Source organism: Cygnus olor, chromosome Z (assembly GCF_009769625.2).
Source record: "Cygnus olor isolate bCygOlo1 chromosome Z, bCygOlo1.pri.v2, whole genome shotgun sequence".
Lineage (NCBI taxonomy): Eukaryota > Metazoa > Chordata > Aves > Anseriformes > Anatidae > Cygnus > Cygnus olor.
This window is the reverse complement of record NC_049198.1, coordinates 24,868,861-24,890,920: the sequence shown is the minus strand read 5'-3', so window position 1 is coordinate 24,890,920 and position 22,060 is coordinate 24,868,861. Positions and strand designations below refer to the sequence as shown.

The 22,060-nt window shown below is 40.3% G+C and overlaps 1 protein-coding gene across 1 annotated transcript in view; it reads right to left on the bottom strand.

Annotated features, from left to right (window-relative positions):
• TBCA (tubulin folding cofactor A) overlaps positions 1 to 13,394 on the bottom strand; it is a 36,079-nt gene extending 22,685 nt beyond the window's left edge. The window contains exon 1 of the mRNA XM_040541321.1: positions 13,217 to 13,394. Within this exon, the coding sequence (XP_040397255.1) occupies positions 13,217 to 13,368 (152 nt within the window). The 5' untranslated portion in view covers positions 13,369 to 13,394. The remainder of the gene's footprint in view (positions 1 to 13,216) is intronic.
• Positions 13,395 to 22,060: the final 8,666 nt, after the last annotated feature.

Sequence of the window (22,060 nt, the reverse complement as noted above, 5' to 3'; positions counted from 1 at the left end):
AGTTCTTTATCAGTGAATTTTACAGAACATTTTGAATATAAGTAGCTGTACATGTATGTAGGAAGCCAGAAATAGGGAAGACAAATACTTGAGCATTCATCTTCAACTGAAGTGAAAAATGGTTGCCAAGGTTTGTGAGAGAACCACTGAAGCCCTGAACTACATCTCCCAAAAGGAACTTCCACTGCACATAAATAGAAGAGGTTGACGCTACCTCTAAGTAAGAGCCTCAGGCCATGACAGACTTATTCTGTCAATGATATAAGCACTTTAAAACACTTGCATACTTTCCCCTCATAGGGATACAGCCACGTTCAAAAAACTGATTACTTATCTAACCAAAATGCCTTTTATTTCTACTCTACCATTATCTGCCATGAATAACAATAATAAAAAAGCAAATTTACTTTAATGATTTCTTGGATCTCTTCCCCCTCTGATTTGATTTTTTTTTTTTTTTTTTGCTTTGGGAACATCTGCCTTTTGGCCATAAAGCTGCTTCTTCACAATTCAATCTTCATCCTAAGGTTTCAACATAAGATCTCACATTTTAAGATATCTTAATGATTTGAAGAAGTTAACAAAGTTGCAATAAAGAGTAAGTTATTTAAAAGTCATACCAAAGAGACTGTCACTATTTAAGTGAAGAGGATAGTATATGTTACAGTTGGATCAGATGTTAAAAAAATCTGTAAGAAGGAAACTGTGTGTGTGTATTTAACATTTTGAACATCCTATTCTGATTTCTGGCAAGTTCTGGCAAGCTTTACAGTTCAATGGGCCATAAGGAAGTATGTGAGAGCTTTAGACTAGAAATACCTGGTATATAGTCAAGGAACCAACTACTTACTGGAATTTTCCTTTAGTTTTTCCCCTTTTAAAATAAGTCTACTGACCAAAAATTCTCAAATTTTCTCCTTGCATTTCTTGAAATAAATAAGAAAAGTAAATATTGTCAAACTGCATCTAATATTAGCTGATTCTGATACTTCAAGTCTCCATTTATAATAGCTCTTTTCAGGCTACAGACTGCCTTAAATTTTCAGTGAAGACTCCCACATATTCAGTTTAAATCTACTGAAAATAAGCCTGCTTCCCTTATTTGTCTTTCGTGGACCCTGAAGCAGAAGTCCATGCCCCCAGAAATAGAGAAGAGATAACCCAAACAAAATAATAGTGTTTTATTAGCTTCTCCCAGTCTTTCAAAAATGAAAAAGAAGAAACATAAGATCCAATTATTCTGGACCTTGTCTCCAGTGGCATCCAGTAGTTAACTATTAGAGAAAGCATATAAAGAAGCAAATCAAGATTAAAGTGACATTTCCTATGGTATACCTGCCTCCAAAAATCAAGTTAAGGACTTCTTAACAATGAAGAACAAAACTAAACCATCAATGTTTACTACACACTAGGTCAGCTCCTGGCCATGGCTGCTGCCCTTTTGAAATCCTTTACCCATTTGATTTTTACATGACTTAACAATCAATTCCACAATTTGTTTGTTCTGCGTTTAAAAAAGAAAAGAAAAGAAACCCACACAGTTTTACTACTTCAAAGCTACAGCCTAAAACCATAAGAGCTGAAAGAGCATAAGAGAATCCTGAAATAGAAGGAAACAAAAAATTCTCTATCTTATCCATACCATTATGATTTATTTCCTCACCTATTTTCCTCTACACACTTTCACCCCACTCCTTAAGCTGAAGAGCAAAGTAACACAAGGTGGTTCAAGACTGTCAAAAAGCTGCTGCTAAAGAGAGGTCTGTGTATTGGGTTTACATGGCAAGGGTTTGGTAGCAGGGTGGCCTCTGTGAGCAGAGCCCAGCAGCTGCCCCATGTCAGATCAGAGCCAGCTCCAGACGACTCCAAAAGGGACCCGCTGCTGGCCAGAGCCAGGCCAGGGAGAGACATCGGTTGGGCACCTGGGAGAGTAGATTGAAGAAAGGGGAGAAAAAAACTGCTGTGCAACTGCAGCTGGGAGAGAGGAGTGAGAAAGTGTGAGAGAAGCAGCCCTGCAGCCCCCCAAGTGAGTGCAGCAGGAGGGCAGGAGGTGCTCCAGGCAAGCAGCAGCAGTTCCCCTGCGGCCTGTGGAGAGGCCCCTGGTGGAGCAGGCTGTCCCACTGCAGCCCATGGGTCCCACATGGAGCAGATCTCCACGCTGCAGCCCGTGGAGGAGCCCCCGGTGGAGCAGGTGGATGTGGCCTGGAGGAGGCTGCGGCCCATGGAGAGCCCCGGGGCCAGAGCTGCAGCCCGTGGAGAGGAGCCCACGCAGGAGCAGGGGGTCTGGGGGGAGCTGCCGCCCACATGTGGGGGACCCGTGCTGGAGCAGTTTGCTCCTGGGGGATGGTCCCTGTGGTACGGAGCCGTGTGGGAGCAGTTCTTGAAGAGCTGCTGCCTGTGGGCAGCCCCCGCAGGCTCAGTTCGGGATGGACGGCATCCTGTGGGAGGGACCCCACGTGGAGCAGGGGCAGAGAGGGACTGTGAAGGAGCAGTAGAGATGAAGCATCAGGGACTGACCGCAGCCCCCATTCCCTGTTCCCTGCACTGCTCAGGGGGAGGAGGTAGAAGAGGGTTGATGGGGGCCAGTTGGGCGGGGGGTTTACTTTGTGTTTAGTTTCTCACTGTTCTAATCTGCTAGCGATATGCAATAATTTACATTAATTTCCCTATGTTGAGTCTGTTTTGCCTGTGACAATAATTGTTGAGTGATTTAAAACCTTGAGCCCTTTTCATTGTATTTTCTCACCCTTTCCCTTTGGGGGTGGGGGGTGAGAGAGCAGCTGTGGTGGAGTTCAGCTGCCCAGCTGGGTAAAACCATCACAGTCTGCTCCCTGCCCTAGCATACATCTCTGCCAGCACTAATGCTCAAATAATCTCTCCATGAGCCAAATTCAGTTCACCAAACCAGCAAATTAACAAAGTAAGAAAAAAAGCTGACATTTTTTCTCTTGCATTAAGCAAACTGAACAAGCTCAGCAAAAGATTTGAAACTGATGTCAGAGAGACAAGAGAAGTGGATGGGGCAGGGGCCAGAATGAGACCTTCAAATTTAGGATGACACCGATTTCTCAAGAGACTACATCCCAGTCTATTTAGGATGCAGACTGGCAAGTGGTTTAGACTGTTCTAACTTCTGGCTGCTACTGAAAGAGCCACAGATTCCTCTCCTTTCTCATTTCCCAAAGGTACTTAAGTTCCTACCCTGTTCTTTATACATCAGTCCCAGTGTCATCTCCTGGAGTAGCAAGCAGAGCTACCACTCTGACCAGTGGATCACAGGAACAGAACACAGTTTATCTTAAGGTTGACAGATGAAAAAAGTATGCACAATAGACAGGATGGCAGAAGGCTTTTTTAAATCTTCTTAATTTCTTTATATTTTCTAAAAACTTAGATCTAACAGGAGAAACATCTGTACTAGAAAGATAAAAAATCCATCTTTCTGAGCCACAGTAATAGGCACAAAGTAATAACAGATGCTCAAAGTAAAAATTGTAAAGCAGTGTAAGAATAGCGTGAGCACACACTACTACTCTTAGTATGCTTTCCCCACTCCAACAAATCAGTTTGTGCACAAGCTAGAATGGTACCTATGTGCTTAAGCCACCAGACACAGACTGCTCTCCAGTATGAGAAAAATCCACCCAAGAAGCGCTTCCCTGGCTGGACTGAGTGAGCTCGGTGGAGCTCAGAAGATTAGAGTGGGGTCAGAATTTCTCCGGTTTGCTATTGAATAGCTTCACTGTTGAAAGGGCATGCAGGGTAAGGAATTGGCTGGATTGTACCACTCAGGAGTTGCGGTCAATGGCTCTACGTCCATGTAAAGATCAGTGACAAATGGTGATCCTCAGAGGTCAGTACAGGGACCAGAGATGTTTAACATAGTTGGTGACAAGGACAGTGGGATCGAGTGCACCCTCAGCAAGTTTGCCGATGACACCAAGCTGTGTGGTGCAGTGGACACGTTGGAAAAAAGGGATGCCTTACAGAGGGACCTGGGCAGGCTTGAGAGGTGGGCCTGTGTGAACCTCACGAGGTTCAACAAGGCCAAGTGCAAGGTCCTGCATCTGGGCTGAGGCAATCCTAACCAAGCACCAGTACAGGCTGGGCGGAGAATGGATTGAGAGCTGCCCTGAGGAGAAAGACCTGGTGGATGAGAAGCTCCACAGGAGCTGGCCATGTGTGCCTGCAGCCCTGAAAGCCGACTGTATCCTGGGCTACATCAAAAGCAGCGTGGCCAGCAGGTGGAGGGAGATGATTCTCCCCCTCTGCTCTGCTCTTGTGAGACTCCATCTGGAGTGCTGCATTCAGCTCTGGGGCCTCCAGCACAACAAGGACATGGAAGTATTAGAACATGTCCAGAGCAGGGCCACGAGGATGTTCAAGGGGCTGGAGCACCTCTCATATAAGGACAGGCTTAAGGAGTTGGGGCTGTTCAGCCTGGGGAAGAGAAGGCCCCAGGGAGACCTTAGAGCAGCCTTCCAGTACCTAAAGGGGGCCTACAGGAAAGCTGGGGAGGGACTCTTTGTCAGGGAGCGCAGGGATTGGACACGGAGTAATGGCTTTAAACTAAAAGAGGGTAGGTTTAGATTAGATATAAGGAAGAAATTCTTTACTCTGAGGGTGCTGAGGCACTGGAACAGATTGCCCAGAAAAGCTGTGGATACCCCATCCCATGAGGTGTTCAAGGTCAGGCTGGATGGGGCTTTGAGCAACCTGTCCAGGTAGAAGGTGTCCCTGTCCATGGCAGGGGAATAGGAATTATATGACCTTTATGGTCCCTTCCAACCCAAACCATTCTGTGATGATTCTATGATGATCTCTTCAAAACTGATGTTAACATTAACCACAGTGTATTAACATATATGCTAAGCATCCAGAAAACTCAAAGGTGACAAAATTGTATTGAGTAGATAATGAAATAATCTATGCTGACTTACTTCAACCCTAAAAATCAATAATAGCCTAACTGGTTTTATGGTTTGTTGCTTTTGTTTTGTTTTTTAGTTATATGCACATTCCCAGTTTCACTGAGGCTGAGTAAGCTCATCTACATTACAAACCAGGGCCTAGGTGGAAAAGTCAAGGAAGAAAGGAGGCAAGAAATACAGTACTTGACACAGGTATCACCAACTGCTGTATCTTCTCAGCCATCAGTAACTGACTGCTTTTTGATTTGGACCAGACCTCTTATTTATGCATTCATTTTCTTGACAGCAACAAAATAATTAGAAAAGAAAAAGCTTCTTGAGTCAAATTGAGGTATAACAACATACAAGTATATACATATCATTTTTAACTCCTCCTGTATCTATATAGCTCACAAAACTAAGCTACCAGGACATTTTCAGGTTAACTTCGCAGGCTTGGCACTTGTCACGGATTACTACTGAGAAGATTGTGAAAATCAGTTACAAGGTATTTTTGAAGTTAGAAAATTATTTCAATTTAAAAATGACTTGGTTTTAACATTTTACAGCATATTTTTAATAATAAGATGCAATATACCGTTTTTAATTTAAATTTTAGATCTCTCTGAATCTCCAGGGCTTCACATTTTGGCCCTGCCTCTCAACAGCTATTTTCCTGCTCTTGCAGTACATTCATGAAGTTTTATTTTTTCCCCAAAAATTCTTGTCATAGCAATAGCTGAAGTTCCCCTTTTCCTCTACTAACAAACTCTGCTTGGATAGAGTATTACTGAACACCAGCAGCCAGTGCGAGCATGGAGTGGGGCAGACGGAGTCAGGAATGGGAGAATCCAACAGCCAACATGAAAGCTTAACTTGTGCACTATTCAAAAAGCAGATTTGTTGGCTATGATACTGCAAGAAGCAACTTGGATGGTTGGGGTCAAAGAAGAGAAAGGGGACTGAAAAGATGCTGAAAGAGCATCTCTGATGGGCTGAAGACAAGAGCTGGAGAGAAGCAAAAAGTTTATCAATAAAGCCTGAACAGATTCTGAAGCAGCAAAAATTCTGAGAGAACAGCATAGAAGGCAATTGGATAGAGGTTGAAAGTTGTAAATGTAAAGGAACATGATAACTTCACTTCTAGAGATGGGAGAACAAGAAACAAGGCTTCTGTGGGGTCAACTGCCTCCCTCCCCCCCAGTAGAAGTAGAACAGCAAAGTGGAAGTGTTACAGCGATGATCAAACTTAAACAGAACTAAAGTCAAACTATGTCTGTAGACAGTTCACAATTGATTGGGAAAGAGGCTGAGTACAGTTTAAGGAAAACACAAAAATATAATAGGTCCCGTGATTGTAAAGAAGATTTCCACATGTACAATGCACAGAACTTCCTAATATTTAACTCAAAGTCTAGCCAGGATGGATAACAGTTGTTAACACAGCTGTAACTCATCTTCTGTATATAAAGCACTACCATAAATTTAATATAATTGTTTTTCCATACATCCACATTCTAATGCAGCACACAAAACTATCATTTGTAACTGTTTTATCCACTTAGTTGAATATGTGGCTCCATACCATGGGTTAGAATCCCATGAAGAAAATGTACAGTCATACACCAGACAACAGTACTAAAAGTATGCACAATGTCATCAAACAAGGGTTGCTAAGCAACTATTACTACACCATTTCGCTAAATTTTAAAGACTGCTGAAAGTTTTTAAGGTTGGAAAGACACACCTGTGCATAGGTACCCAAATTCAAGATTATATACATATAATATATATTTTAATAATTTATATATATATATATGTATATATATATATATATATAAATAAATTTCCTCCTTAACATAGTATTACTACTGACACCTATGGCGATACACCTGGTGTGTCACATAGTTCTGCCAATTAAGATGACATCAACTTATTACTGTGGTCAACATGGACATGCATGAGATTGTTTTTGTGTTAATAATTATCTTCTGCCCCCTGAGGAAAAACTATGAGATTTATTTCACTGGAGGCTTTTATATTATTTTTTTTTTCAAAAGAGGTAATTGCATGGAGGGAGGAATGTGAAGGAGGGAAACTTTTAAAGGTCTGAACATTACTAATTTAAATTTCCCCAAAAGGGAACCAGCGTTTATATCTACTCAAAAGGTAAAACAAATTAAATCAAAATATATTTTTAAAAATCTACACAAATTTCACAAAAAAAAACTGTGCTCTTCTCACAGCTTTTAAAGAAAAAGAAAAAATCTGCGTTCATACTGTTTGGTAGCCCTGAAGTTTAAAAGAAAGCATGCATTTAAAAACACAGAAAAATAGGATCCCTTTCAAACAAGTAGCTTTGCTTCTGGAGAATGGAGTCAACTTGCAATTACCCTTAAATTAATCACCTGGATTGCCAACCGTGCACATCACAGATGTTAGACAGCACTGTGTAAATGCAGTTGCAACACTGTGTAAATGCAGTTGCAGCATTTTCACAGTTAGTTCATACAGAGAAGGCTTTCTGTGGGACAGAGACTAAGTTAATAAATCTAAAAGACTGTAGTGTCCTTCAATTGCAGGGCCAACTCAAGACTTTTTGTATGGGATCCTCATGCCAAGAGCAGTACAAGAGGTACTCAAGACATATCTAAGTAGGTCTGGACCAACAAAGAAATTTGTATAGCTCTGAGCCCAAGTTTGCAGGGTGTGCTGTTATGACTCCAGGATTGAACTGGCCACAGCCCTAGACAGCAGCTGCACAATGCTCCTGCACTATGAGAAAGGTTATTTAATTTGGATACAGAGCCAGCTTGTATCCAATAGCGCATGCAATATATTCACCCTCCTGAATCCCTGTGCTCTTGGATGTGCAGTGTAAACATATGAAATAGCTTTATCATGCTGACTCAGTATTGCTGAGCAGCTCTGCAGATCATTCCCCAAAACCCATATAATTCAGGATATCCCAGCCTTTTCCATTAATTGAGCTAATGTGCAGTTGTTACATACAATCTTCTAACTATAATGAGAATAAAGAAAGGAGACTTGAGTTTCTTCTCAATATATTAATGATAAGAATAACAACTGGTGCCCGTGGCTAATGGAAAACGAGTAAAAAAATCAACAGTTCGTGTGGTGGTCAGAAGACTACGACCATTTGTGATTTTCACCAGAAATACCAAATTTCTTGAGTAATCAAGAAAATTAACTAGTTTTGTGCTTGAATTACCAACAGTTGCCATACAGAAAAAAAATGCATTCTCTGCAATATTTCATGTCACTTGTACAAAATGTATCATGAACACAGCCATACAATAATTTAACTTTAAAATGTTTACAATTACATTTAAAAGAAACCAACTGTTTTGAATAACTTTTAGAACTTTCCGTACTTAGAAAAAAAGATGACAGCGTAATCTACTTGGTAACGTAATTTACAATGACAATATTTTACAAAGAGAAAAAGTAGAATCATTGCCAGTGGTATAGGCAAAACAACAAAAAAAAACAATCCTGGGAAGATTCCATAGTTTTAGAAAGGTGGTTTTAAAAAGGGCTGCTTCACAAAAATCAATACACTTTCCCCATAGGTTCATGATGTAAAATTCTATAATCAAGGCTTGTAGATTCGTAATTATGGTATGTCAGCCACATTTAAACAAGAGTGTTAAAAGATTGTTAAAGTTAAACTAACACAATTGCAATGTGAATTGTCTTAGTCTCATTCTAATCTACTGGTGTCACTTCCATTTAATCAGACAGAAACTATGGGCAAATGTCAGTGCTATTTTCACATGCCCCAACTTACTTTGTTCACAGTAGTTTTTAAAACCATTGCCAATCTGAATTGAGTATAAGATATTTAATTTTTTTTTAAAATCAATTTACTTACTGTCTGGCAGGTTTTCTGAGCTTTCTGAGAGTAAGATGATTTTGAAGTCACTAAACAGAAGTAGTGCTTTCTTGGACATAAAACACAAATAGAAAAAGTATTATTATTCATGCTCATCAAATCTACTTATCTGAATTCTGGTTAATGTAGGTATACAATCACCAAGAGCCTGGCTATCAATTTTGTCAGAAAATGCAAAAGTTCTCCCCATTCCTCACTCAAGTTCCTTTCATCAATACACAACAAATATGAAACACAGAGTAAATTATCCACAACTACAATAGACAGTCTCAAGAGGGGTACACGAAGAATCTATGATATACAGCTAAAAAAATCCCACATTAAGCAGCTGTTTTGTTCTTAGCTCAAAAAAAGTGGTGAGTTAAGAAACTGCTAAAAGATTAGAGTGGGCTACAGCAGGTGATTAAAAAAGACAAAAGAAATGTCAAAAAAGTTCAGAACACCCTGGCAGTTCCTGTCCTGTATCTTTTTTTTTTTTATATATATATATATTCTCATAGTCTGAGCATTGACTGCTTCAAAAAATCAGCTTTACAGACTAGGTTCTTCTCAGAAAAAATAAGGAAAGTTAATTGAAGCCTTAAGTCAGTCACTTTTGGCAGGTTAAGCCTCTGTATGAATCCTCTCAAACATTATGAGTAAATACCTATATAATTGCTCTATTATTTTCTATGGAAAATGTTAACTTTCCTAAGTTGACTCAAGTCACATGCACTCCAGCTATAATACAGAGTACCGAACAATGCTTCTAGTTTTAGGAGGGGTGGAGTGAGACAGAGCCATGCCTCTTCTTGCATCTGTGGGCAACTAACAGACATGGGAGCTGCTGCTGCTACTGTCATCAATACCTAGGCAACACCCCTTATGTCCCATGTGCTTGGGCTATAACTACATCCATGTGAAAAATGTACAATTTCTAATGATGCATTACACTAACAAAATATAAAACATTACCACTCTGTTAAGCATTAAAAAAAAACGATTTTAAGAGAGTTGTGGGGTTAAGGGAAAGAAACAAGAAAGTTAACTTTAAGCTTGTCCATTCTTTCATTACCAAGATGTACCATCTCCCCCGCAGGGACTGTAAGATAGCGTTCCTTTTCTCCTTTAAAAGAAGAAGTTACCTTTACTTACAGGCCAGCTACAGCAGAGTAACAGTAGTTCTGCATATTGTTACCACACAAAAAACACAAGCTATGCTTACTTGCTTATTTACACAGCCTTTCTCCAAAAGCATATATGAACCCCGTCAACTGCACTTGTATTGTCACTTCCTTTGTACTAGCCCAGACATGTACACAGTTGTGTGGCAAGCTGGTCCAATTAGGCCTCATCTTTCAAAACAACTTTTTTATTTTTTAAGTCTAACTTATTTTTCAGTCTATCAGCTCCCTGAAATATTCAGATGTGTGGCTCCCTGAGGAGAAGGCTGTAACACAGCAGTGCAGATTTAGATTCTTAAATTGCAGTCCAACACTAAGTCTTCTCCTACCACAACTGGCAATTGTTTCACCTCAGTTTCACCTCAGCTCACCTATCCAGAGCCCCTGAGCTATGTTGTAACTTATTAAATATTGTGTTACCATTGCTCTTAAGAAGCCACAGGACTTGTCTTTGCTAACGAAATAGCTCTCAGGAGAAGTCATGCTTTGTCTGGACTTGTTTTGGGCAGCCTAGAGTTTTCTTTTACCAGCTTAACTGTAACTGCTATGACTGGGTGATACTTACCTTGTTTGTGCTTTTGCTCACTTTGTATAATCCTGTAAGTTGAAGTTATTGTATTGAATTTTTAAAGAAATTATTTTAGGAAGAATGAGCTGTCTCTGACTTTGAATTAAAAAAGCAGCATAAAAGATCAGATCTGGTAAGAGCAGGAACATGGGATGATAGCAGAGCCTTTGAAAACACAGTCACAAGAAGATGCTGAAATGTCCCACTGCTATGAACAACTTACCTACAGTCAAGTGGCGATCAAAGGAATGCAACCCTGAAAGATGGGTAAAACCAGTTTCAAGATAACAAAGAACAATTATCCAATGTATGTAGAACACACTATATACAGTAAAATCAGATAAAAGGTGGAGCACAAAACAATGAAGAAAAACTAACATGTCAGACTCAGAAAAGTAAGAAACCATCAACATCATTTTCCTCCCAGCAAAGGATCTGGGATGTTGATGACTTGCTCAAATTTGTGCACTACCCACTACCATATTGAGCCAACAGCCTTAAGACCCAGAAAACCAATAAAAGGAAGAGTATAACATCAGGGAAAAGGTGCTATTAGAAGCAAAGTAGAAACATTAGAAGCTTTGGGTATATATAATTTTAACTGTGTATTATTTGAACTGTGTTAGTATCATTGTAACTGGACTAATACTGAGTGGGAACTTCAGCAGCCTACTTGAGAACTTTGATGCCACACAGTTGTCTCAGTATCAAAATAAGCATTCCTGGACTTCCAAGCATGATATGAATAAACAGAAGAGCCACACAAACAAAAAGAAGTTCTTCACATGCAATTGTGAAGAAACGTACCAAGTTCTAATCTCTTGTTCTCAGCTCCCTCAGACTCACTGAAATTGCAGAAGCAGATAAATTCAAACAAAGAACATGCAAGCTCATCTCAGAGCGAGAAGCACTGAGGACAGTGGCATACAGATGCTGAGTCAGCTCCTTGCACTGGACAACCATGCTGGGATCATTAAACTGTTTACAGGTCCAAGAGGACGTACCACACAGCACAGCATTCAACATGTGAACATACAGGCCTGCAACAGCTCTGACTGACTGGGGTCTCCACACAGGTCATTGTCTGGCATAGACTTTCCCTGTTTCCCAGTCTATGAACTAAAAGCTTTTCAGGTAGCTTCTGTGATGTGTATGAAGTAATGGTCATCTGAAGTGGTATTAGATACTACTACACTGTTAGATACTATCACAAGACTATGAAACAGCAGCAATAAACCAGTACAGAAACTTCCACAAACTACTATAGTAAAAGTGTGCTGTATTAGATATATTTTTGTCAGAAGTACCTAGACACCAACAGATTCTTTTGACTAGAAGAAAGAATACACCCCCCCCAAAAAATAAAAACACCAAAAAGTAATTCTAGTTTTGCCACACTTCAGAATACTTTGCCTATGAGCACTGACACAAAACACCACGAACTTACAAATGCAAAGATGCCATTTATAACGCTGCTGTCCAGCAAAGCCAGTAACCGTAACGTAGGTCTTGAAAGGGACCCAGAGCAAGAGGCAGTCACTAAGCCACTCAATCAGACCACACTAAAGTTACCTGGCTTAAAAACAATACATGCTCATGATCTGCATGCCATGCACAATGAGAAGAAACAGGATACTAGAATCATAGAATCAACTTCTCACTTGTGGCAACACTTTAGAACTGCTCCCCAGTTTGAGCCTAGAAACCCAAATTGTTATCTAGAGTAAATACAATAAACCTTTATCCATTTTACTTTTCTAGTCTGAAGTCCAATCTTTCAAACCTCATCAGATATGAGGAGTTGTACTCATTCTGCTTTTAGGCTTTTACTGATGTAAATTAATAAGTTATAAGAGAAAGCTGATGGCATGAAACTGGGCTATTTAACATCCTGATCCTGCACACATACTAATTTCTATGCTTGAGTCAGTGCACTTTTCATAGGTTCTAGCCTTAATAAATCCCACTGCGTCCAAACATTTAACATCAAAGCCTTGTACTTATGGTCATAACACGAGGAATTCACGCGGATAACCTGCAACTTTTCTTAAAAATGGTGTGTTAAAACTAGACAAACCCGAGGCTCGGGTGTCACGCCTACAACAAACTGGGCAGCGTGACCTACGGAACCGCGAGCACCCCACCCCACATTTGTTTCGGTAACGCAGCTAAGACTCGCAGCAAGTGAGCCCCAGCAGGGCAGCCCGACCCCCGGGGGCTCCCGGGATCGTTCAGGCCCCGGAACGGCCCCCACACACCACAACCCCCCGGCTGCGGCAGGGAGAGGGACAGGCCTCCTCCTCCCGGGCACGGCGGGGCGGGAGGAGCACCGCCAGCGGCGGCAGGACCCCAGCCACGGCCGCCCGGCACCGCCCTGGGCCTCCCTCAACGGCTCCCAAAGGCCCCCAACGGCTCCCAACGGCCCCCAACGTCCCCCAAAGGCCCCCAACGGCCCCCAACGGCCCCCAACGGCTCCCAACGGCTCCCAACGGCCCCCAACGGCTCCCAACGGCTCCCAACGGCCCCCAACGTCCCCCAAAGGCCCCCAACGGCTCCCAACGGCCCCCAACGGCCCCCAACGGCTCCCAACGGCCCCCAACGGCTGAGGCGCGTGGCGGAGCCGGGGGGCGGGGATGGCGGCGCCCTGCCCCGCACTCACCGCTTGACGACGCCGGCTTTGATCTTGATCTGCCTGAGGCGGGGATCGGCCATGGCGGTAGCGGCGCGGGCCGGGGCCCAACGGCGCTGAGGCGGCGGCGGTGGCGGCGGGGACGGCGCGGCGCCCTCACTGCGCAACACCACCGTGCGCATGCGCACAGCGCGCGGCGCCGGCCTGGGCGGCACCACCGGGAGAGGGGGGCGGGGCTCTGCGCTCAAGCCTTGCAGCCCCTCCCGCCCCCCGGCCCGTGGAGGCGTCCGGCGGGGTGGCGCCGTTCCCATAGCGACCGGCAATGACGGGCGTCGCGCGGGCGCGGTGGCCTCCGTGGGGCTGCGGCCTCCGAGCCCGGCGCCTGAGGGGCGTTAGCGGGCGGCGCAAAACACGCGGCCGTTATAACGGCACCTTTTAAAAATAATAATTACCTCAATGAGTTGTCCTCCGTGTCTTCTGATACTATGCCCAGCACAAATCACCTATATATATATATTTTTTTTTTCAGGAGTACACTCACAAAAAGATGGAGTCCAGGCCAAGTTCTGCTCCAACTTTAACACAAGTTGGCATGTGGCATGTAACAAGCACCAAAAGGAGTTTTCCTGCTATTAAAACAGCTGAAAGGGCAACATTAGTACTGGTAGCTTCAGTCCTGGTGTTGTACATGAATGGTGGTTCAAAGAAGGCATTTCTTCCTTCGTGCTAACTAAAGGGAGTGAATTCTGGGAAATGAAATAAAATAAAATAAAATAAAATAAAATAAAATAAAATAAAATAAAATAAAATAAAATAAAATAAAATATAAATAAAATCCTGCAGGTCAGTGGTTGCAAGAACTTCCACTGTATGAGCATTTAAATTAATAGGAAAAAAATCATTTCAACAAATAAATAAGGCAACTATAATAAATAAGATAAGTACAGCTGCGCTACAGATCCCAGCAAACCTCCCAAAAGGCCAAATCCACCACAGCCTTGGCTGAGCCAGGTCGATGCTTGCATGTTTGAATTCAGCCGCGGTGTTAGGTGGGGCTAAAGCTGTGCTCTGAGGATCATGGCCATACCATCTGCCTCAGATGGTCCTTAAATTAGCAGCCTGTCCGCCTCCTAGGATCAATGGAAGATGGCAGCTACCTCTCTTAAATGCCCCAAACAGCTCTCTGGAGGAACATGTATTTCTTCATTGTCTCTGTGGGGAGAAATAGGTCTTCAAATCAGCAGCCTGAATAAACCTCATGAATATCTGTGGTCTGGACAGAGGCTTACGGAGGTGTTCTTTCTTTGATACACAAACCTGATGCCACTTGTGCAGCCAGAGGAGGAAGGAGAGCAGTGTTCTGGCAGGTCAAAAACAGCACATGGATACTTTCTTCCTTCAATGGAAACCCGTATCTTGTCGATCCAGCCTCAGAAAGTTACAGCAAGTCATTCTTGGGCTGAAGCTGTTCTCTCAGCACCTCCAAGGCAGTGAGGCTGTCCCCTCTGGAAATACAAACCGGTACATGTTAGCTACATTGCCACATTGGGCCTACATGTGAATTTATTCTTCTGAAATCTTCTCTCCTATGTCACATCTACATTTGACATAATTGTTACAGAACCAAGAACAACAAATAGCTGTTGGGAGAAAAAAAAAAAAAAAAAAAGCTATTAAAAATAGTAACTCTTTTATTTCAAGTGCTGCAAGTGTTTCATATTTAAGCTTGAAACATTGACTCACCTCACAGAGAATGTTCAGACTCAGCTACTAAAGTGTAAAATACATTTGTTTCCCTAAATTTAATTCAGATAACCAAACTAATGTTAATATACCAAGTATGAGTTCATATTTAAGCATGTAGGATGATAACATGAAAAGAGTGCTAATGGTATATGCTAAAATATGTTGTAAAACATTTACAAAGCATGTTCTACTTTATGGTTAGGAAATGTTGGCGTTAGTACCTGGAAATTATAACCTAACACTTAAAAATGATTTTATTTCAAAGGATCAGATCTGGATATCCAGGAAAGCATGTATAATGCGCTCCCAGGCGGACACATCTTTTTAATCAAAATGGTTTTTATTTTTATTTTTTCCAGAACTCCTTTGAAATAATTTCTAGCCTAGTCAGTTGCAGATACATTTCCACATTAATTAGTCTCCATTATGAATACTATGAGCCTTGCTGTACCTTTCAAGTGGCAAAGAAACTGTCAATCCTACCACTCTTTGGAAGCATACAGCCTTTTTTTTTTTTTTGGTTGAACATTTTTCATATCAATTTGCAAGTCATGCAAATTAATCATGTTTCATTGGATTGTGTAGTGGGGTTACTAAAAATACCAAGGCTGGCTCTACTGTTGCAGTGGAGCTATTTTGTATTGTACCACTGGTTCATTGAACTACAAAGCCAGTATATTCACCAGCTGATACTGTTCAAATTTAAGGCCTTACACTACTTCCGCCTATGTTGCTTAGGCCAGAGTGTACCTTGCAGGAAGAGGTACAGTCACCTCTAAAATCCACTAATCCCCAGTGACAGTTTCCATCTTATTGTTCATTACTAGTTGGTTTAGACAGCCTAAAAAAACTGTCCATAGCTGTGCCAAATGTATGTTCACCTCAGCTGAGGACTGAGACCATTACTTCAATAAGTAAATGCTCACTCAGCTTTTATACTATTTCATTTATCTATCAAAACCATCTGTGCAGTGTGAATATAATTTCTTTTTTGTTTATGATAAAACCAAATGTGGAAGTTATTTAGTATTCATGTTTTTTATTTCTGTGTGTGTGTGTGTGTGTGTCTGTGTAGGGAAGGAGAATTTCCTTCTACCTCCCTAATGGGTAATGGATAAATAAGATTAGATTTTCAATAAAGGTTAGTAGTGTCTCCTCATTTTTTTTGAGGAGAATGAATTAGTCAGTAGATAAAATTAACCTCTGTACAGCTGGCCAGCACAAAGCTAGAGATTTTGAAGTGCACAAGAATGAATTTCTCTGGTTGGAGCATACAGTGTAATATTAGTATTGTACTTGTAGTGTAGATCTCTCTACCCAATTTTTTATTAGGTGATCATCGCTGGTGAGAATGATGAACCCCACACACCTAGAATGCCTAGATAGCTGTTCAGTGCCAAAAATGTAGGCAAGGGCTATAGACTTAATAATCTAACCATAGCCATGTAGCCATGGGACAAAGATGAAAATAGGTGCATCTGCAGCATACCCACTGAACACTGTGAGTCAAGAGGGAAGTAAGTGTTTTGTTACAGGAGAGGTCTGATTACAGTAGAAAATTAGGTAAAGGAGAAACGACTCACTGGGCAGAAGTTGAAAAGTACTGGGGACAAAGTCTGTTCTTGTTTCTGCCTTTGTAACTTCACCAAACGCAAGGGCAGATTCTATTTTCGTCTATACTTGTGTGAAAAGGAAGTCGTCCATTGGGATATGGTGGTATAAAAACAGAAGGGAATCTACTCATCTAGAGGAAAATGATGTAGACAGTACAATTTATCCTGTGTAGAGAAGGCAGCAATGGTGATTCCTCAAATTTTACACTAAGAGCATAGGTTACAAAACATCCCTCATACAGTTTTAAGGAGAGTTTAACTGAGCCTATAATAAATGCTAAGCTACAATTCAAACCTTTTGAGCTAACTCAGGGCTTCTTCTTCTTCCCTTTTTTTTTTTTTTCAGACCAACCATTAGGTGAAGAGCTGGAAGTAGTGAGGGAAAGGGGGATTTATGTGCATGCATCAAAAAGAGAATATATCCCTTTGCAAATGATTTCCATGGGTTCCCTACTTACAAATGAAGAGATATGTGATATAACAAGTCATTGTTCTGGCAGACATTACAATCATGATGTGCAGTTTTTAATGCATCATGTTACATTAAGCTTAGCCCATGGTCTAACACCATGTAACATAAATTTCTGTGAAGGGAGTAACATAACATGATGCTGTCTTTTAAAAGACATACATGATTTTTTCGGATCACCTACCTTTTATCCATGAATGCCCAATCCAAAAATCAAGGTGGCAGACAAAAGTGGAGTGAATGAGTATCCACAAACCAGAGTATTTATCTTGTGTAGTTTTGCTCATTGCTACCTGTAGTCAATGACTCCAGTCAATTTTTATGTGGTAATGCATGAGCAAAGTTGATGGACATATTTTTCTGTCACCCCTGGTTAGATTTTATTAGGGGTCAATCAAGGGAGACCTAACAGCCATTAAGACTGTAAAACACACCAAGAATCTTCACACGTGTTTATTTCACAATACAGAGAGGGGCTTTGGTTTTGAACCTGTCACTAACACTATTTTTGTTACTTCCTTTTCATACTGCCTATGGGACAGTTTTTCTATTTTAACTGAGAGTCTCTAGCTGAGGAATATTTTAGAGTAAAACTCTTGTGTAAGTGTTTATCACTGAAATGAAACAAAATGAACTACTGATTTGACAATAACTGAATGTAATAGAATCTCCAGTGAAAAATCAAATTCAAATCTGAAGTTTAAAGAACTCACAGAATAAGGCTACATACATATGATCAATCTTTTTGAAAACAAACAAACAAAAAAAAACAACAAAAAAGGGGGGGTGTAAATTTTATCTATTAATATATATATGTATATATATATTTATCTTCTTCTCATAGTCATTAGAAAGCTTCAGGATTTTTGAGGACCTTTTTATACAGACGTCTTGAAATTGCTTTTCAAAGTCTGCTTGATTCCTGAGTGATAATGTCCACCATTATCTTTATTTTTATTTGAATCCTTTCTGTGGTAAGATACAAAGCAAAACATTCTGAAACCTGTGGAAATCAACTGACATCTGTGTGGGTTTGACTGATCACATGCTTCAGTGCAAAGTTTAAATACCAGCAAAAGGGATTCCTCCTTTTTTGGCCACATCTGAGAACCACAATTCTTAACAGATAATGAACACTAGGGATAATATTCTCCATTGAAGATACAATCTTTGCCAGTGCTTAGCAGACAGGAACATGTTGGTAGCACACAATAGTAAAGAACTTTAAAGTAACTGGCACCAAGAAGGCAAATGATGCTAATATCCCGTATGGTGACACATGATATTCAGAAAGTCTCTCGTGAGTCAGTTAAATAGGAAAATATTTTTTGCAGACGTTGGTATCCAAGCAAGAAGTATTTAGAAGGTCTAAGGGACATTAAATATATATGCTTTTAATAGGGCAGCAATTCTTGTTGACAGAGATAAACACACTGTCATGATATAGTTTGACACTGTAAAGCAACAGGTATGAAATCACACTACATTGTCATAAAAAAATCTAGCAGTATACAGTACCATTTTAGCACACATTAAATAGTATGGAAATTGGTGTATTGTGAATTGGTAATTGTCATAATATGACAATTTCTGGTGAGTTCTTGCAGGAATCTGTTCAACACACCTAAGCTGTTCAAGTTATTTATTGATCTTCTGAGAGAAAATATAATTGCTAGCAAAGCCTGTTGCTGACACAAATGTTGGTGACATTGTAAGTAATAAGAACGTATTAGTTCTGAAAGCAATTTGAGTTGCTTGGAAAAATAAACTAACTCAAAATGCATCATTTCAATACAGCAGAAATCAGGCTCATACATTTAGGAGAAAAGATCTTAGGTCAGACTTACAGGGTGAAAAACCATGACTTGGAAACAAGTAAACCTGGAAAGAACCGATGAGTTGTGAGGGCTGTCCAGCTGAACAAGAGCTCAACTACAATGCTACGGCTCACAGAGAGCAGATATCATCCTTGAATATAAGGACAGGTCAGCATTATGTGGGAGTCTTAATATCCAGCAATGTGAGGCTCTGACTGGAATTACATGCCCAGTTCTGCACTTTAAAAAGGAAAAAAATCTTGTAAAGCTCACAACAAATCTACAAGAGTGGTACAGTACATGAAGAACATACTGCACACAGAAAGACACAAGAAGTTGTGTGTACTTAGCAAAGAAAAGAAGAGATTTGGTCAATCTGTAATCTACATAGAGAAGCAATTTCTGGCAGCAGCAAGTTCAGAGCCCAGCATAAAGAGTGAGCAGTAGGGTGCAATGAGAGGAACCTCAAATTAGTCAAAATTAGGGTAGAATTAGGGGGCCAAATTTTAAATACTAAACAATTAACTACCAGGAAAACTACTAATGGATGAGGGAGCTTAAGACATGTAAGTGAAGATCATATGGTTTCTGGAAGATATGTTTTAGCTTAACTGCAAGCAAAGGTTCAGGGCAGATACAAGCAGGTGAAATATGTGCAGGGATTTAGGCCAGACATCTTAACAGTAAATAATTCACTAAAAGTCTTGTCAAAACATTCACACATCTAAACTGAGTCACGATATTCCTTTACCATTTTCTCTTCATTTTTCCTCATTATTCTCTGTACTTTTTTTGCCTGTTACCTTACATTCCTGCACAACACTTTAGGCCACCCATTCAGAACAAAATCTAAGACTGAAGTCTTTCTCCTATACTATAAATTTTCTGATGGGGAAGGAAGCCGAGATAGAAATCTGTTTACTTCTCTTTTATGCAAAGGACATGGAGGTGTGGGAGAAGCTAGAAATAATTACAAGTAAACATCACACGGTAATTATTATTGCACTGATGATTTTGCTAAAATTAGCCTGATTAAACCAGCTTAATGAGATTTTCGTATTTCTAGCTTTCAGTGAGGAATGAAAATGTTTCTATTTGCAGAAATATAATTTGTTGGTTTTGATATACATAAAGCTTTCAAAGTACATACTGGAGCAATCACTCCTCATCCAGGAGAAAACATGAGCATATCAGGGAACTATGACCTTGAAATAACAGCTATACCTGAATACACTTTAGGAGCAGGTCTCGTCTTGCTTTATTTAAGCTGCATCAGGATTAGGTGTCCAGCCTGTTCCTATTAGGCTTCATTTACACTGAAGAGAAAAACATCTCCAGAGTTCAGTTCATGCTGGGTTTCTAAAGCTGTTTGGATGATTTGTGATGTATAAATGACTGAGGTTACATGAGATGAATCCCAGACTGAATGCTTAAATTCAAACAGTGAGCCCCCCAGTCCAAATCTTTTTTAATTCTGAAGATGTTGACAGTTTGTAGGCATTCAAGTTTCCAACAATGACCATGGGAAACTTCTTTGTCACATGCATACACACCATGACACACCCGTGACTACACTGGAAATCCCAGGGATGCTTTCTGTCACTAGTTCATCTCTGGAGTGACTGCTGTTGTTTTTACTGCACAGCTTAACGAAATGTACCCTGAGTTTAGAAGAATGTAGGTCAGTGCACACTTTTCCCTGATAGGAGAACAACCCCAGTGGGAGAACAGAAAGTATCTGGAAAACAGTCTTTTTTTCTCCTGTTTGTGCTGTTGTATGTTTCCTACAATAATTCCATGTGACTGACACAGAGAGAGAAGAGGGACAGCCACCTCCCTGTGGGAATATATTTGTATGCAAAATGATAAAACCTCAGCAGGTGGATTAGGGAGGGCTCCTGTCTTAGAAAGTCCCCGCTTACCTGGTTTTATTGGCAATGTCTTAGGAGGGCTTCCTTGGCAGAAGAGGGAATTCAAGTGAGGTAAAAGCTTGAACCACTGACCTATTGGATAAAGTAGGAGTACCAATGCATTTAAGCTTTTAAAGAAAAGATGCAGCCGTTTAAATCCATTAAAGAGTTCAGGCAAGGCATCCTGAGTTGAAGGAATTACCTGAAAGTAAATCAGAAAAGGCCTTGAGAGGCCAAAGTGAGATGGTAGGTGTGCAGCCCAGGAACCTGGTGTGAATGCTGGGGACTCCTAGACATGTTCAGAAGAAGTTAGACTATACATAGAGGTATATATTTAATTAAAAATAAAAAGAGACAAGAAGTCACATTAAGTACCTTAAAAATAGAACAGTGGAATTGGATTTAAAATACTGATAAACTTTACTAAAGCTTAGATTTTGTCAGCATTTATTTCAGTCCATCAGAAATCCATCAGAGTCCATGCTCCTACTTCTCAATGTCTCAAACAAAGATACCTGAGAAATTAGTGCAAAAATTTTTAAGGTCAGCATGGACTGTATTAAGATATGCCTTCAAACCCAGACATTTATTATTTTTTTCTGCCTTTACTGTAAAGCTACTAATTTTTGCACTTCTCAAATGTTTTATTTTACAAAATCCTCATTTGTTTTTGATGTTGGTTTTAGCTGAACTAGCAGATGCAGCAAATAATTTTGTCGTTTAATTTGTATTGCTCACGCAAAATTCAGAAATCAGTTGAAAGATGAAAATGCAGGACTGTTTTCTCTTCCAGTACATTAATAAATATAAAAATAATAATTAAAAAAAAAAGGTGAAAAAAAAATTAGTACTGATAAAGCCCCAGTGGTGATGGGTCAGCTTTCCCAAGATATTTTGGTGCCTGGAGATGGAGGCAGATGACCATTGGGAGTTTTAAAATCCTTGCTACATATTAAATGCCTAACTTCTATTGACATCAGTGGGAATGAGGCAGTAAGACATAGAGGTACTTCTGATAATCTCATTAACCATTTATCTGCATGGTAGATATCTGACTGTTAGCTCCTGGATGAGGGAAATAATCTCTCACTTCACTAAATAACATATCCACTTCATTCATTTAATAATCTGGCTAGTTTAAAATACATTTCCTTTTTATGAGGAAAAAAGTGATGCCATATGTTTTAGTTAAATGTAATTAATTAAACTACTTTTATGAATTTAAGTTGATTTTTTTGTTTCTACCCCAATGCATTTTGAGATAAACCCCAAATAAAATCATCATTTAGTGAAGAAAATTCTTTGCTATTTTCTGAGAT